This window comes from Silurus meridionalis, chromosome 1 (assembly GCF_014805685.1).
Source record: "Silurus meridionalis isolate SWU-2019-XX chromosome 1, ASM1480568v1, whole genome shotgun sequence".
Lineage (NCBI taxonomy): Eukaryota > Metazoa > Chordata > Actinopteri > Siluriformes > Siluridae > Silurus > Silurus meridionalis.
Window position 1 is genome coordinate 15,398,949 of NC_060884.1, and position 18,592 is coordinate 15,417,540.

Genomic DNA, 18,592 nt, shown 5'->3' on the forward strand with positions numbered 1-18,592 from the left:
GAGAGATGTTTTAAATAGCCTTTGGGTCACCATCTCTGCAGGATTTTCACATCACCTACAGTCAAAGTATAATTGGATAGCTCCAGGGATTCCTGAGTTTGTCGAAGATTCTGACTCATTTGTGATGTTCCTTCACATATTTAGCAAATCCTATGCGCAAGATGGTTTTTTTGTTCCCAACTCTGTATGTATATGAACATGTAGGCTACTAATGTGGTGTACACTTTTAGATAGACTGGAAGTAAGTGTGGTATTATATCCAACTAATGGTGGGATAGAAATGATTTCATCATTCCAGTTCCTATAAAAATTGTTTCTTTTGTAAATTCAACCAAACCTTTTTTTAAGTTTTATAAAGGTTTTATGTTTTATGACGTTTTTCTTTTCCTCAGTGGTTGCATATCGACATTCATATGTTAAAATATTTATATATATATATTTTTTTTTTTATGGCTACTTTTTTTTCAATCACTTAGCTTTTGTCTAAAGTCTTAATGAGACCGTTCATACCGCAGTATAGCTTTTATTTAAATTCTGTTTAAATATTTATATTCATGATCATGAATTCCAATGATCCTCATCATGAATTATCTGTGCTGCCCTTCTTTATCCTAAGATGAAAAATGGTTAGGAGCTTTGATGTTACTGTTGTAAATGCCTAAAAGAATTAGATGATAATTAGTTTGTAATTAGATGTAATTAGTCAGATCAGGTGGAGCTAAGACTGAATCAACCCTGACGATTTAGTCCACCATTCAAGAGTAAGTAAACAGGGAAATCTAAATGTAAAAGTGTGTGAGAGAGAGAGAGAGAGAGAGAGAGAGAGAGAGAGAGAGATAAAAAGAAAGAGAGAGAAAAAGAATATAAAACAAGAGGGTGCCATTTTGATTTGAGGCTGTTCTTGCTTGCAGTCATCAGAAAACATCCTTAAATTAGTAAGTGCCTGTCAATTACTACTGCAGAAACTCATTAAATTTAAATGAGTCCAGAGAAACTCAAAAGTGAGCTCAGCATTCCCACTGTGAATGCACGCATCGTCACACTCATTTGTCGAGCTGAGAGTGGAAGTACAGTACACACTTGAATGACTACGCTGCAGGAGGACTGAATCCTGCGTCACATCCAACTTCATGTCATGTTTCAGGAGGCATTTAGTGGATACTGTACAGTAATAAGCATGAATATTAAATTATTAGTTAAATGACTGCAGAGTAGTTGCAAGCTGTAATCAGTACTGGTGGCTTACGAATGAATAAGAATACATTCACTTACATGCATGTGTGTTACAAATGGGTGTGTATTTATAACTAAAAGAAAAGAATAGAGAAGGATTGCTTGACTGGTTCAAGTTTTTTTCCTGACTACATACTGTGCATGAGGTCCAGGAGTCTCCGGGAGCTCATAAAAATGCAAAAAAATCTATTTTGCATTTTTTTCCAAATGAATTAATTATTTTAATCATTGCTAATTTTATGATTAATTATTAATTATTGAATTAATTTTTTTACATGAACTTCACAGTATTGAGTACGACCCATTCAGCTTGCATGACGAGTTAACATGAGCTGGAGTGGACCCCATAGGATTGTGCAAAACTTTATTGATCCATTTTAGATCGAATCTATTGCTGCTTCATCTGAACATGCTGAAATAGAAGAGGTTAGGCATGAGGAAAAAGTGACCTTTAGTACAAGCATTTACACGCACCCAAGCACTCAACTGAGTTTTACTGAACTGTACAACCTGAACTTAAACACACACACTCAATACTCAATACACACATTACATTATAATCATATTATTCTGTTTAGATGCTGTTTTGCACATTTTGATAGCTGCTCTTTCTGTTTTTGTACAACATTGTACACTATTGTTTTGTAGTTCTCTTTTTCACATTGTATTGTATAACATATTATACAGTAGGTATTTATGTATACAGTAGTTATGCTTTTTGTATCTGTTTGTCTTTTGTCTTGCACTGTTTGCACTCTGTTGCACATGTGGTAAGGACTACTTTCTTTAGTCCTTAGCTCTATGTTGTGTGATTTAGCTCTATGTTGTTTTATGTGGCACCAGGGTTCTGGAGAAACGTTGTTTGGAGAAACGTTGTTCAGCTATATATGGTTACAATGGCAATAAAAGCTACTTGACTTGATTTGACTTTACTTGAATTACACAATATTAAGATTTAGGAATTAAAGCAGTTATCAGCCTTTATTTCATTAAAAGGATTTGCCATTTTGTCACAAGAGCTGAAGCACTGGCCTCTTGTCAGAGTAAGAATGGTTCACTTAGATTAAGGAGATACAATCGCATCTGGTTTATAGAGTGACCCAGATCTAATAATGGTGAAGAAGAGTAGGAGCAGCCACATCTGCATTGTGTGTATTGTCACTAACCTTATTTGACCTTGTCTTTACCCACCAAGAAACCAAGTGCAATTGCTCAAAGCACTTGGTCTTTGACACATTTTAGCCACATTATACAAATCTAAAGGCACATGTCTCTTGCAATTAGATTTTACAAACAAAACTTCTTCTGACACTCTGCTGCTCTGTGAATGCTGATTTTGGAACTACGTAAAGTTGATAAGATTACAGATGTCTCTCATTTGGTGCTCATTTGCATAGGAAAAATGTAAATGCTTGTCCTTAAAATCTTATCAGGATACACACTCTTACACAGGAATACACAGGAAATGGCATATCCGAATGTGTGAGTATGCAGCGAGCAAACTAATCTCTACCCAAGTGGATGGGTTACATGAAAACTACACAACATGCTACAGATAAAACAACCCATTGGGTTTAAATAGGCTTAAAAGTAACAATAAAAACTCTATTGTCGTTTTATTGTTTTAATTATTTTATTGTCAAGGTAGCTACTAGTGCTACCTTGTTTAACATGTGTGTATGTTATTGATGGTAGACAGAAACTAACAATGAAGCATTACTTAAGGAATTGCTGAGGTTTTTACCCTCTTTTCATGCTTCTCCTAATCTTTTGTCCTTCTTCTGTTTCACATCTCACTTGGCTCATTCTTTTCCTTCTACCATTCTTATTCCCTCTCCCTTAGCTCTGTTATCTAGCTCAGCTTAAGCTGAGTAAGGAGAGCCTCTTCCAGGCTGTCTGGTCACATTAGCTTATGCTTGGCCCTGGTGAATAGAGGGAGTACATCGTTGCAGACTGAACAAAGGAGGAGAAGTGGAAAGTAGGTTGAGCAACTTCGGCTGTCATATTTCTCAATATAAATGGCATAAGTCAACATAAAGAGTTCTGATACAGTGTGCATTCAATTAAGTAATAAATTAGTTTCGCAGATGTCCATGATGCTCTTTCAGCAGTAATCAATAATGCGAGCTTGCATCAGCTATCGTTCTATCTCGGAGAAAAGAAAAGGAATTGCTATGTCTATAGGACACAGTGATGCGCATTACCTTCCTAGAGACAGCTATATATATATATATATATATATATATATATATATATATATATATATATATATATATATATATACAGTACAGACCAAAGGTTTGGACACACCTTCTCATTCAAAGAGTTTTCTTTATTTTCATGACTATGAAAATTGTAGAGTCACACTGAAGGCATCAAAACTATGAATTAACACGTGGAATTATATACATAACAAAAAAGTGTGAAACAACTGAAAATATGTCATATTGTAGGTTCTTCAAAGTAGGCACCTTTTGCTTAGATTACTGCTTTGCACACTCTTGGCATTCTCTTGATGCCTACTTTGAAGAACCTACAATATGACATATTTTCAGTTCACTTTTTTGTTATGTATATAATTCCACATGTGTTAATTCATAGTTTTGATGCCTTCAGTGTGAATCTACAATTTTTATAGTCATGAAAATAAAGAAATCTCTTTGAATGAGCAGGTGTGTCCAAACCTTTGGTCTGTACTGTATATATAATATATATAAACTTTTGGTCTGTACTGTATATATATCAATGATAAAACATACACGATTCGTTTGGGATTTTGTTTAAGTAAAATTATATTTTTACTCTGCAAAATTAGTGATGCTTGTAAATAAAATAAAAAAAAACTACGTTTTTTTCTTGAAGTGAGAATTAAACTATCATTTAATTAATGAGAATTGAAACAATGATTTGCTGTTTACTACAGTGACAGACTCATTACAGGATCATGGTTCAGAACTTTTGTAAGTGCTTTTTTGAACATCCTATTCCACATGTATAACTTATTTTCTGTTATAATAACCTCAAACCTTCTGGGAAGATGTTCCACTAGATTTTGGAGTGTGAATAGTGGTTGAAGAGATTTGTGTTCATTCGGCCACAAGGGCTTTAAAAGTAAGATTCTGATGTAGTGGTGGTCTGGGGAGCATTAAACCGGTCCAGTTTATCCCAATGGTGTTCAATGGGGTTAAGGTGAGAACTCTCTACCAGACCAGGTAAAAAAAAATTAGGTCTTTCAATCCAACTCATGTATACCATATTTTAATGTTGCTTGCTTTGTGCACAGGGGCACTGTCATGCTGGAACAGGTTTGGGTCTCCTCAAATATCAATCTAAGTTCCAGTTCAAACAATCCAGTTTGAATAAATCCAAAGACATTCTATAGAATTGTGTGAATCCAACTTTGTGGTAACCATTTGGTGAAGAACCACTTATGACTGGAAACACCAGGTGTGCCCATACTTTTGCCTATATATAGTGTACAAACAGTTGTCTTCATACTAGGTCTCTGGTTGTCTTTCTGCAGATACACCATGAGATAATAACTTTCTATGGGTATCACCTTGGGCAAAATTCGAGACACAGAACTCACAGCTGGAGATAGAAGACTAACAGATGCAGCAGAAAACATTTATCAAACCATGTTCAGGTCACAAAATATAAATGATTAGCAATGTGAGTTGGAGATTAAGTCAAACTTAAATAGAAACAAATAAGTCATACAATTCACACAACACCCCTCAATTATATTTTTGCATATAACCATGTGGTGTGCATCCACACACTGAAGTTTAAATGATCCAGATCAGTCAGGAGTCATTCTAGCATTGATCGTTTTTATACTTTCTATTTGCATCACAGTTATTAAGCAAATGAAAAAATATAAATAAACATAATTGGTAATTCAACAAATATTCTGCAACAAACAATATACTGTAGCTCTTTATCTTTATCTCTAAGGAAAATGAGATTTCAGGCTCAAAGGAAAATCTAAATTTCAACTCAATATTCAATATACTGTAAGTGCCAGTACAAGTTTCTGTTTCCATAGCAATGGGTAGAAAATGTTCAGTGAGAGCCACCTGAGTTCATTTTTAAGACCAATAAAGCAAAACAGGCCTGAGCAGTGGCCATCAAGCTCACAATAAATTATAATACTTTATATCAGGCCCTTTTTGATCTTTTGTCATTCTTGTCATTCTTCAATTTACAAAATTTGCTTTACCCAATACTAAAAAACAAACTTGCCTCTGGTACCTGGTGGCCCAAATACACTACTAGTCATAACGTTTAACAAACTAGAATGAATATAATGTACATTGTCTATGGTCTTGGAGGCTTGTGGCATTTCTTTCCAATACAAATGTACATGTACTGTATAAATGCATTTCTCACCAATTTTTGTGATCCTCAAACTACAATTTCTTATTATCATTAATTAGTAAAACAAAAAATCTGCTTCAGTGTCCTTGGTACTAACAAAAAAAAACTCAGTGGGTAATAAAACTTGGAAATATTATCACTTTCAATAAAAATTGCAAAAACAATGAGAAAGAAATATTTTCACACACACACACACACACACACACACACACACACACACACACACACACACACACACTGTACTCAGACTCCTGGACTATTGACCATTATCTCTTGTTTGGGATCGAAAGGTTTGGTGTGTCATCTAATCTGCTGGACTGAATGTCTGTTTGCTGGGCCAAAAGCACATAGAGCTTACATCTTTGCTCAGTAATATGAGCCATGCAAAGCAGAAATACAAGACTAAAAGCTAAAAGCTGTTGTAGAGACATGTCAGCAAATGTAGATTATTTGATAAAAAAAAAAATGCAGACAATTTGTACTCAATGGAGTGAAATCAGACGGGCAGGTGGTGTTTGTGAAGGTGCTTTGCTGTACCCACTTGGATGGGATTCAGGTTTAATTTGGGAAAGATAGTTTGTGGTTTAAATGTTAAAAAAATATCACCTCCAAAACCCTTGGTTTCAACAGAAAGGATAAAAAAGGAGCATGCAGTTTTGCTGTATGGAATTTATTCATGCATTATTGTTAAAGAATAATTACACAATTAGTTATTTTGTAATTTCAGGAATAAATCCACTTTTTTCTTATGTCTAAAATTCAGAATTGTGGTTAATGGAAATTAGAACTGTAGTCCATCTGTTTTACAGTTGGCTGATTACTGAAAAAAGGAGCTGAATTGTGTTACATTCCTTATGCTGGGACAAAAGAAGATATATACTGTATATGTAAATATACTGCTTTTCATCTGTGAGTGTTTGTTATGTGCCTGTGCATATGATTTTGTGAGTGTGTGCACTTTGTTTGCATTTTTATTCTCCTTCATATGCTAGCCCCTTACATGTATTGTTCCTGTATGTTGAGGTGATATTTGATATTTTGCATGGCAGCAGAAAACAATATTAAACGATTGCATACATCTATGCAGAATAGGAGAGGTAGCTCTGAAAGGTAGCTCTATGATGCATGATTTATTAGCACTTACTTTCCAATTACTGTTGTGTGATGGGGAGAGATAGCTAGTTAGGTGGAAGAGATATGTATAATAATAAAAAAAAACTTTTTACTTGATCTTATGTTTTAATTACTTAAATGTAGCCATATTTCAGTCAACACTTACTGCATTTTATACATCTTTTTTCTAAATAATGACAAGACCTTATGTATAATTGTCAACCCGTTGTGAACATTACTCTGATTTTATATAATCTAAAATAAGCCATTTAAATAAAAAAGTAAGATTTGTTACCATTGTTTTTAAAAAGATAAAAAAAAAATAGCATTAGCGCAACATAAAAAAAAAAAAAAACGATGGGTTCTTAATTAATAATAGCTATAGAGGGGGTTCTGGGCCTTGCTCAGGAGCCCAAAGTTGACAGCTTAGTGGTGCTGGGGCTTAAAATCCTAACTTTCTGTTTAGTAACCAATTGCTTTAAACATTGAGACAAAGACTAAGCCAGCCAAATGCTTGTTCTTGACCTTTTGCTCAGGCTGCAGAAGACACTTGAATGAAAACTGTCTTTTGTAGAAACATGTCTACCACTGGCTTATACTGTGATTAATAAGGAAAGGAGAGTGTATGACTTTGGCTTTCAGGCATTACACCATTAACTATTATAGTTAGTTGATATGACTCTAATCTCTGAATGAACACTTTTACTCAAGAAATATGCTTTTAATTGCAGTTGAATTTGTCATTACAGCACATTGACATTTTAGTTTGTTTAGCTTCCGAATAAACGTACAGTTCAGTTCAACTTGATGTTTCATAATATGCTCCTACACACAGAATATTATACCCAATATCAGACTTAATTGTGTCTAATGTGGTACTGTCTCATAAAAAAATGCTGGAATAGCAATCATATCTGTGTTGTGTTTTGTGCTACAATGTTCTCCGGTAATTGAGGTAGAGATTATAGCATTATTGTCAATATACTGCATCTTTTTTTTTCAAGGGTAAATATGACAGAAAAATAGAGAATTAGCAGTGTGTTTGTAGGAGTTCTTCAGCGGATCTTATGTCTTTTGCTTTGCTCTTACATTGACTAGCTCAGCACTTTCAGCTGAACCTTGTTGAATCTCTCTGGAAAGCAAGCTTCCTTCTGCGAGAAAATGCACTAATTTATCCTGATTATAGAGACATTTGTAGATTATCCTGACTGTTTTATGCTTTTTAAGGCATGTGTCTTGTGGGCAATATAATATGTTTTGAGAGGATCATACTAGCTCTGGTTCACTTTTACCAAACCTACACATACAGTAACTGACTAGAATTAAATGAAAACGGCAATGTGTAGTCTACAAGTGTTGACATTAAAATGGCTATTCTTTTTTTTCTTTTTAGTTTCCTGCTGGTGTTCTCCTGTTTGGTCCTCTCTGTGTTCTCAACCATCAAAGAGTATGAAAAGAGCTCTGAGGATGCCTTGTACATTCTGGTATGACATTTGCTGTTAAGCACATTTGGCTGATGTAATTATTGTTGCATAGGGGTGCAAGTTATACTAATAAAGTCATTAGTGAGTGTATATTAGGTGATCAATTATGAATTTCAGCGAAATTCAGCTGATGGTCCTTTATCATCTTCTGTACATTAAGGAAATTGTGACGATCGTGGTGTTTGGAGTTGAATACATCGTAAGAATTTGGTCAGCGGGATGTTGTTGTCGATATCGAGGATGGAGAGGCCGGCTAAAATTTGCCCGAAAGCCTTTTTGTGTCATAGGTAAGCAAATCAATTATTATTTTAAAAATATATATAATTTTTTATATTATTCAATTATATGTAATAATAATAATAATAATAATAATAATAATAATACATTGTTTATTACACTAAAGGTAACGAAGCATTTCAAATAATAATAATAGTAATCATGTAGTTTTCAGAATTAATTTTACTATGATTTGTCCAATAGATTTAAACCAGTACACAGGCACCAAGGCAGGCAATTCAGAATTATCGTTGCTTACTATTTTAAGACCAGTTCACACCAAGAGTTCCCAAGTGACCCATAATCATTTTGGTTTTCCGTATACCACAGATATCATGGTGCTAATAGCCTCCATCTCAGTGTTGGCAGCTGGCACACAAGGCAATGTGTTTGCCACCTCAGCAATCAGAAGTCTTCGCTTCCTCCAGATCCTCCGCATGATCCGCATGGACCGCCGTGGAGGAACCTGGAAGCTGCTGGGGTCTGTTGTCTATGCTCACAGCAAGGTAATCAACAGCACTGAAAATGAGTCATAACCTAAGTTACTCCATCATCACAAAAAGCTGTAAAACTGTGTGAGCAGGTCTCAGAGCATGGTTGCTCATTTAAATTGGTTCAGCTATGATTTGTTAAAGCAGAGATGCAGCAGGTATCATTGCTGCCTCATAGGTCTAGGGTCCCCAGTTCAATCCTAAGCTTAAGAAATACTTTCTTAATGTGTGGCGTTCCTGTGTAAGAAATTGCTGAAAAAGAAATGCACACATGCAGCATTCATGGAATTAGTTCAAGATTCACCAAAAATCTGACCAAAATAAAGCACTTAATTAATTAATGGTTTAAACACTTTCAAGGTTTTCACTAAATTAATAACATATTCTATAAGGTTGATCTAGTGCTTGTCATCAAAGTTATACTTCTAGCATTCATCAATAAATGTGTTTGAATACTTCCTGCTTTTACCGAAAGTCTATTTGACTGACATAACTGAAAATGATTTAAAGATCTTTTCCTATAGTCTGCCTGCAAGTGTGCAATCTTCTATCTTGCTTACTGACTGCTAGCAGCTTCACACAAAACTCATTAATAAAACATGAAAGGGCAAAAAGCCAATCAGATTGCAACAATCAACATTCTAAAGCTTGCAGCCAGAAAGGGTCAATAGTCCAGCATTTCAGGCAGAGCCTAATTTAGCACAAACAGTGTCCCCCAGTTATAAATACGAACACCCCAATTCAAAAAAGTTTGATGATGATTTGCAAATTTCGTAAACCTTTATTTTATTCACGTAGCATAGAAAACATAGCACATGTAAAAATTGAGGAAATGTACAACTTTCAGAAAAACAATATTCATTTAATATTTGATGGTGGCAACACATTTGAAAAAGTTGCAAAAGTAGGTGTTAAGAATCAGCTGGATAAATTATTTGCAACTAAGTTGATTGGCAACAGGTCAGTAACATGATTGGGTATAAAAAATAGTGTCTTAGAGAGGTAGTGTCTCTTGGAAATAAGGATGGGCAGAAGTTCACCAATCTGCAAAAAACAATGTCTACAAATACAACATTAGATTTCAAAACTTTGAATATCTCAAAATCTACCATACATAGTAACATCAGAAGATTCAGAGAATCTTTAGAAAACTTCGTCTCATACTGCATGGAATGAAAATCACTGCATGGGTTCAGACACACCTTCAAAAATCATTGTCGTTGAACACAGTTTGCCGCGTGATCCACAAATGCAGGTTAAAGCTCTACCATGCAAAGAAGAAGCCATATGTGAATAAGATCCAGAAATGCTTTTGTCTTATATAGACCAAAGCTCATTCGAAATGGACTGATGCAAAGTGAAAAATGTTTTTGTGGTCAGATGAATAGAAATTTTAATTCTTTTGGAAACTATGGATGCTGTGTCCTTCGGAGTAAAGAGAGAAAGGACCATATGACTTGTCATCAACATTCAGTTCAAAAGCCTGCATCTCTAATGGTATGGTATGGCACATTATTGCCTATAGAACGGGCAGCTAAAAGGTAAAAACAGTTTTCAGAGCAACATATTCTTCTAACCAGACAATGTTTTTTTCAAGGAAGGCCTTGCATATGTCAGCAAGACAATTCTAAACTGCATACCACATCTATTGCAACAGCAAGGTTTTGAAGTAGAAGAATCCAGTTGTCTGCAGTCCAGACCTCTTATCAATTGAAAACATTGTGTACATTGTGTAATAAAAAAAGTGACAAAGAGAACCCAGGACTGATGAGCAGGTGGAATCCTGTATCATACAAAAATAGGACAACATTCAACTACCAAAACTCTAGCAACTGGTCTCTGCAGATGTACACAGACTGTAGCTAAAAGAAGAGATACTACACAGTGGTAAACATGACCCTGTGCCAACTTTTCTAAGATTTATTATAACCATAAAGTTCGAAATTACCAAATTTCAACATGTATATTCTATGTTCTATTGGGAATGAAATATAGGTTTATGAAATTTGGGTTGGGTTTTATGAGTTGGGGTTGTAGACTTAAACTAATCACAAATAATGTCATGTAAAATTTTAAGGTAGGTCCTTGTGTAACTTATTATTAGATTTGGATGACAGTGTAAATGTCTGAACATGGCAATATTTTAAGGATACATATTTATATCACAATTGAAAGACAAAATATCAAAAAGTCAAAAAAATAAAAAGCTACCTTCCTTAAGACGATAGCTTACTATAGACACCAACTAGTAACAAACAAATGAATTGTTTTATGGATATTCTTTAGTACAAATTGATTCCATAAAACGTGTAAAAATGTTTCATCAGCAAAAAGTATGCCTGAAGTGAAGTGAAGTCAAGTCAAGTCAAGAGGCTTTTATGTTATTCCTACTATATAAAGTGGTACACAGTACAAAGTAAAAACTTTTGTGCTACACTAAACAACATAGAGCTACAACACATAACACAAAGCCACATAAAGTGCATCGAATGCAACAGTGCAGACGAAAAACAGTACAGACAGACAGTACAAACAGACAGACAACAGTACAGACAGACAGACAACACAAGACAATACACATAACACAAGATAGCACCGACCAGTAAACCTACTGTATACTTTGAATATACAGTACTGTGCAAAGAGAACCATCTTTACACATCATGATATTTCAAATAAATACATCTTTTTTTATTAACTATAACTTAAACTATACTTAAACTAAACTTTAAACTAAACTATGCTGAATGTATAATCTTTTCTTCAAAACTCAAGTTTCTGGTTTAAAGTATTCTTCTCTATAATAGTGTATTACTACACTGCCAATTTGGACTGCCAAAAACCATATTTTGTGGCTTATTTCTACAATTACTCTAATTTAGAAGCCACATGTGGGAGAATAATCCGGTTGAATGCATTATATTACATTATCAAATCTAATACCTACCATTTCCTTCTTAATGTTGAAGTGGATCTTGAATGGATCCCAGGATTGCTGGCTTCTTGTTTAACAAAGCATGGCTCCTTTATGCCATTGTGTAGAGGCTCCAGAGTTGCCCACACTCAAATAAAATATTGTGATTAAGTGCCCTTTAGAATGGACTGGGAACATGACTAAGAATGTTGATCCATGCTTAGCTTGCTTTCAATTAGTTTTTTGATTCTACACCAAATTTATCAGGGTGTATGAAAGTTGGTAACAAAAGGCTGGTATGGGGTCTTCGAGAATAAGTAGGATCGCAAAATCATGTCAAAACGTCGGCAGTAAATACATATCATATCTAACCAACAACACATCTTCCATGATTCCAAGCACGTGATTCTCTATTCTGCTGAAGCAGACACTCCACTACAGAAAGATCCTTTACAAATATGTCCCCATCTAAGAATGTGTGCTAGTTCTTTCTTTAATCTAATGTAGGCTGCAGGCAAAAGGACAGTTTGATTTATAACCCTGTAAATATACTCACATCTTTTCGTCTCCCATATTCTATCCCCATATAAAGGTGCTCCATGTATCAGAGAGGTCTCGGGGGGAGGGGTGACATGTCATGTTCTCATTAAATTAAATTTGATATCGAAAGTACACCATTTGATATAGTAAGAAGGTACAACAGTGTAACTCTGTAATATATATATATTTGTTTATATATATATATATATATATATATATATATATATATATATATATATATATATATATATATATATATATATATATATATATATATATATATATATATATATTTATATATATATATATGTATAAAACAAATAATTAATTTGTACACTATTTGAGTATATGTATATATATATATATATATATATATATATATATATATATATATATATATATATATATATATATATATATATATATATATATATATATATATATCTCAAATAGTATGCAAATTCAATCACTAAATATACATAGATATATTTAGTGATAACATAATTAGCATATATACAGTGAGGAAAATAAGTATTTGAACACCCTGCTATTTTGCAAGTTCTCCCACTTAGAAATCATGGAGTGGTCTGAAATTGTCATCGTAGGTGCATGTCCACTGTGAGAGACATAATCTAAAAAAAAATATCCAGAAATCACAGTATATGATTTTTAAACTATTTATTTGTATGATACAGCTGCAAATAAGTATTTGAGCTAGAATTCTGACCCTCAAAGACCTGTTAGTCTGCCTTTAAAATGTCCACCTCCACTACATTTATTATCCTAAATTAGATGCACCTGTTTGAGGTCGTTAGCTGCATAAAGACACCTGTCCACCCCATACAATCAGTATGAATCCAACTACTAACATGGCCAAGACCAAAGAGCTGTCCAAAGACACTAGAGACAAAATTGTACACCTCCAAAAGGCTGGAAAGGGCTACGGGGAAATTGCCAAGCAGCTTGGTGAAAAAAGGTCCACTGTTGGAGCAATCATTAGAAAATGGAAGAAGCTAAACATGACTGTCAATCTCCCTCGGACTGGGGCTCCATGCAAGATCTCACCTCATGGGGTCTCAATGATCCTAAGGAAGGTGAGAAATCAGCCCAGAACTACACGGGAGAAGCTGGTCAATGACCTGAAAAGAGCTGGGACCACCGTTTCCAAGGTTACTGTTGGTAATACACTAAGGCGTCATGGTTTGAAATCATGCATGGCACGGAAGGTTCCCCTGCTTAAACCAGCACATGTCCAGGCACGTCTTAAGTTTGCCAATGACCATTTGGATGATCCAGAGGAGTCATGGGAGAAAGTCATGTGGTCAGATGAGACCAAAATAGAACTTTTGGGTCATAATTCCACTAAACGTGTTTGGAGGAAGAAGAATGATGAGTACCATCCCAAGAACACCATCCCTACTGTGAAGCATGGGGTGGTAGCATCATGCTTTGGGGTGTTTTTCTGCACATGGGACAGGCGACTGCACTGTATTAAGGAGAGGATGACCGGGGCCATGTATTGCGAGATTTTGGGGAACAACCTCCTTCCCTCAGTTAGAGCATTGAAGATGGGTCGAGGCTGGGTCTTCCACATGACAATGACCAAGCACACAGCCAGGATAACCAAGGAGTGGCTCTGTAATAAGCATATCAAGGTTCTGGCGTTGGCCTAGCCAGTCTCCAGACCTAAACCCAATAGAGAATCTTTGGAGGGAGCTCAAACTCCGTGTTTCTCAGCAACAGGCCAGAAATCTGACTGATCTAGAGAAGATCTGTGTGGAGGAGTGGGCCAAAATCCCTCCTGCAGTGTGTGCAAACCTGGTGAAAAACTACAGGAAACGTTTGACCTCTGTAATTGCAAACAAAGGCTACTGTACCAAATATTAACATTGACTTTCTCAGGTGTTCAAATACTTATTTGCAGCTGTATCATACAAATAAATAGTTAAAAAAATCATACATTGTGATTTCTGGATATTTTTTTTTTACATTATGTCTCTCACAGTGGACATGCACCTACGATGACAATTTCAGACCCCTCCATGATTTGTAAGTGGGAGAACTTGCAAAATAGCAGGGTGTTCAAATACTTATTTTCCTCACTATATATATATATATATATATATATATATATATATATATATATATATATATATATATATATATATATATATATATATATATATATATTTATTTATTACTTAGGTATAGAAGCATTTATGATCAGATAAGCACTATAGAATCTGTAAGCACCATTGTTATGTTTTTCAACTCTCATACTTTACAATTAAACAGTTAATATACAGTATTTAGGGCATTCTGTCATTTCATTCTTGCAATGAAAGCAATCTATCTGTCACATCCTTTACTGTATCTAAACCTATTTTTTATTTGCACTCATAGAACCTAGCTTTATATTTAGATCAGCACATTTATAGCACTGACTCTTCTGAGTTGACTTCTCAGCACTTTTCCGCTCGTTCTGGAACTGCAGTCTTAGCTTGTGCAACAGTCTTGCTATTTTTAAATACGTACTACACTTAATATATAACCAGCCCCCTGCAGGCCTGCTGGACTACGTTGCAGTTATATGAATGAGTCCTTTTCCTAAGCCACTTTTAATGTGATAAACAGAACTATTTGGATTAACATATATTTGAAGCTAGATTTGAGTACTATACATTCAAATTGGCTTTGATTTGATTGTTTTTTCTTTTTTTCTTTTTGATCCTTTGTAAAAGTAAAATTCAACATCAAAATCCTTACTAATAGGCTAATTAACACTATTAATATTAACTTTTTTTTTTTTTTTTACTTTGCATCAATACTGATAAATGGTTTAAACAAGAATTCATAATTTTTCATATTATGTAAGTAAACATGCTCAGCTAGGTAAACACTCTCTCACTCTCAGTTTATATTCTATGGTATTGTTTTTAAAGTGCACTCTTTGGTTTTGGAGCATTTACACAGTGATAGAATATTGTATGTGTTCAGGGCAGGGCAACATGGTGCACCTAATTATTCATTATGAATCTGAAAAAACAGAATGACTGTACTTTCTTTTTTTCCTAATATAATGGTTTGCGATCCTCTGGTAAATATGCTCAGTAGTCTCTAAATAATGAACTATTTAGAGCTTTTGTAGACCAATTGCATTAGGTAGAATTTAAGCAGACTTATATCTAATGGTATTTGTCAAATCAAAGCATTATCATACATTTCTTAGAATTGCTACATGAAAGGTTTAGAGTATTTTAGACCCCTTAACATTTGCTTTTTCAACAATCTGGGAAGGCTTTTCACAAGATTTTGGAGAGTGACTTTTGGAATTTTGCCTTTTACCACAAGAGTGTTAATGTCTGCATTATAATTCATCCCAATGGTGTTCAGTGGGGTTGAGTTCAAGGCTCTGTAACTTAAGTTCTCTGGCAAAACATGTCTTTATGGAGCTCATTTTGTGCACAGGGGATTTTGTCATGCTGGAAAATATTTGGGTCTCTTAGTTCCAGTGTAGGGAAATCATTATGCTACAGTATGCAAAAACATTAAATACAGCTACATGCTTACAAATGTGTGGCAACATACAGTATGGGTGAAATGGTGAGGTGTCCACAGAATGTTCCTCATTCAATGATCTGAGTTTGCCATTAGGCAATATTTTTTCCTCATACCTCTAGAATTTTTAGTTGTTTAACTTGAATTATTATGTTATTATTATTATTATTATTATTATTATTATTATTATTATTATTATTATTATTATTATTATTATTATGTGTAGAAAGCCTCTGCATATTCTTGTTCTGTCTGGGTGGGTTTCCCACAGGTTCACTGGTTTCCTCCAGTAATTCAAGTACATGCCTGACAATGGGAATCTGTACTTAGATTTAGTTATATAATGTATGTATGTATGTATATATGTGTGTGTGTGTGTGTGTGTGTGTGTGTGTGTGTGTGTGTGTGTGTGTGTGATGAACTAGTGTCCCATTCAGTAAAATCTATCTTTGGCACAGAGGCTTTTGTCCTCTGTCTGTCCTAACAGCTCAGCATGCCAGATTGATGTGGGGAACCCCAAATTCAACATACTAACCTTTAGTGACCTTCTAGCTACCCTGCCACACTCTCTTGTGCCAACTGGATGTCAGGCAACACGGATGTGCCAACTTAGCACAATTTCAAGGACTATATAATAACCACATAACAAAACATTGGAAAAAACACATGGCATAGGGTGAAATTACCACTGGGATGAATAAAGTGAACTGTGTATCCAGTTTCTTCTAAGCTTATATGATTGCACTGTGCTCTTGTCATTCACCAAGCTCTGTTTACTGTCTCATGTGCTGAGATGAGCACAAATTCAATGGCTCCTTCAAGGTCAAAGACCTAATTATTGAAAGATATAGAGCACTAACAGCACATTTATCACTATAATATAGGTTTAGATAACTTTCAAAAGCCCCATTCTGTCTCTTGGCTGTAGTAAATTGCTTCCTTAGCATTCACAAGAAAAGTTTATCTGCAGTACTGAAGAAAGTGCTGAAATATGTGCTGACCTAGCAGGTCGTTTTTCCTAATTTAGCTTATTGAAGGCTTTTGGGGCTCTCATATGCCTCAGTGAAAGTTGTATTTGTCAGCTGAGCCTGAGTTCAACTAATTTCATTAAAGCAGCGAAACCACTTCGGTCCTGATATGTTTTAGTGTGCTGGCCATCCTTTTAATACCTAATAGTTCATTACTAGAGACTCAAAGCACTTTTGTACGTCGCTCTTGATAAGGGCGTCTGCTAAATGCCACAAATGTAAATGTAAATGTATAGTAGTTATAATGCATGCTGTAATGTAATTACCTGTTTGATATCGATTATGAATAATTACCTTCACACAGAAAGACATTACTTAAATATGATTAAAAATTAACTGAGTGAACGTATTGTACTTCAATAATACAGACAGTATAATATTTTAACATATTACCAATCATATAATCAAAAATAATTGTGCAAGTTCCTTCCAAAAGGCTTCACCTCTCACTTAACATGTGGGTGTTAACATGCTTTTCTCCAGACTTTCTTTTTTTTGCCTTTGCTTTCACCACAGGCTATGAGTCTAGTTCTTTTTCACAGAGAGTAGGTTAGAAAATTGCATTACATTACTGTTGTGAGATGCTCTTAGCCCATATGAGATTGATTTTTAGTGTAGTACATTAATAATGTATATGATGATGAAGCACAAGCTCAGTAATAAACATGTCCTGCTCATCAGCTGGATTTAGTCAGTATCATACATTAATTTATTTTCCAAATTTAGTGTTGTGTTTGTGGTGAGCTTACTTTATTTTTAATCAATGTGGTACTATATATAAATGAATAATTGAAATTCAAAACAGTTATTTAAGAGTAAACGGTCTGAGACTACATGGAAATTTCACTATATACCATAAAATAGCTTATTAAATGCAAAGCATGTGAATTTATGCTTATTTAAATATTTAATGTATGCATGTGTTTGTGTCATGTTTGCCCTTGGCAGGAGTTGATCACAGCTTGGTACATTGGCTTCCTGTGTCTGATCCTGGCCTCTTTCCTTGTGTATCTGGCTGAAAAGGAGGACAACGAGATGTTTGCTACTTATGCCGATGCCCTGTGGTGGGGTCTGGTAAGCAAGATCATCATATGAACCATATCATATGGTTCATATCATCATATTGCATGTTGTCCTGCATAGGTTTTCCATAGGATAATGCACATTCACAATTAGTCCAAAGAATTTCATCAATTAAATATCATACTGAATAACTGTATGAAGAGGTATTAATTGGATTAATAGCAAGATGTTTTGTTTTGCCTTATTAGATTTCATGTTATTTTTGTGCTTACTGTCAGAATATCCCATAACGGGGTCACATTTGTTCTGTTTTTTGTTTGTTATGGTTTTTTTTCCGCACTTACAAATCCTATGTAGGAGGTCTGACCAGCAGTCTGCACAATTTCAGGATTAATTCCTCATTACACTCTATTCTGAACTCTGAATATAGCTCAAAATTGCATATACTGATCCTGCTGAAGATGAAACTCCCTCAAGTACTAATTCTGTTTTTGTACTGTTTTCTATCACAACTTATTAAACTAAGTACTTTGAATTCACAGTGATCATGAC

The 18,592-nt window shown here is 34.7% G+C and overlaps 1 protein-coding gene across 4 annotated transcripts in view; it reads left to right on the forward strand.

Annotated features, from left to right (window-relative positions):
• The window catches only part of LOC124391529 (potassium voltage-gated channel subfamily KQT member 2), a 52,293-nt gene that overhangs the window by 12,240 nt on the left and 21,461 nt on the right, over window positions 1-18,592 (forward strand). For all 4 annotated transcript variants that reach the window (XM_046858159.1, XM_046858169.1, XM_046858178.1 and 1 more), the window contains exons 2-5: window positions 8,120-8,210; window positions 8,371-8,497; window positions 8,817-8,992; window positions 17,966-18,091. In XM_046858159.1, the coding sequence (XP_046714115.1) occupies window positions 8,120-8,210; window positions 8,371-8,497; window positions 8,817-8,992; window positions 17,966-18,091 (520 nt within the window). The remainder of the gene's footprint in view (window positions 1-8,119; window positions 8,211-8,370; window positions 8,498-8,816; window positions 8,993-17,965; window positions 18,092-18,592) is intronic.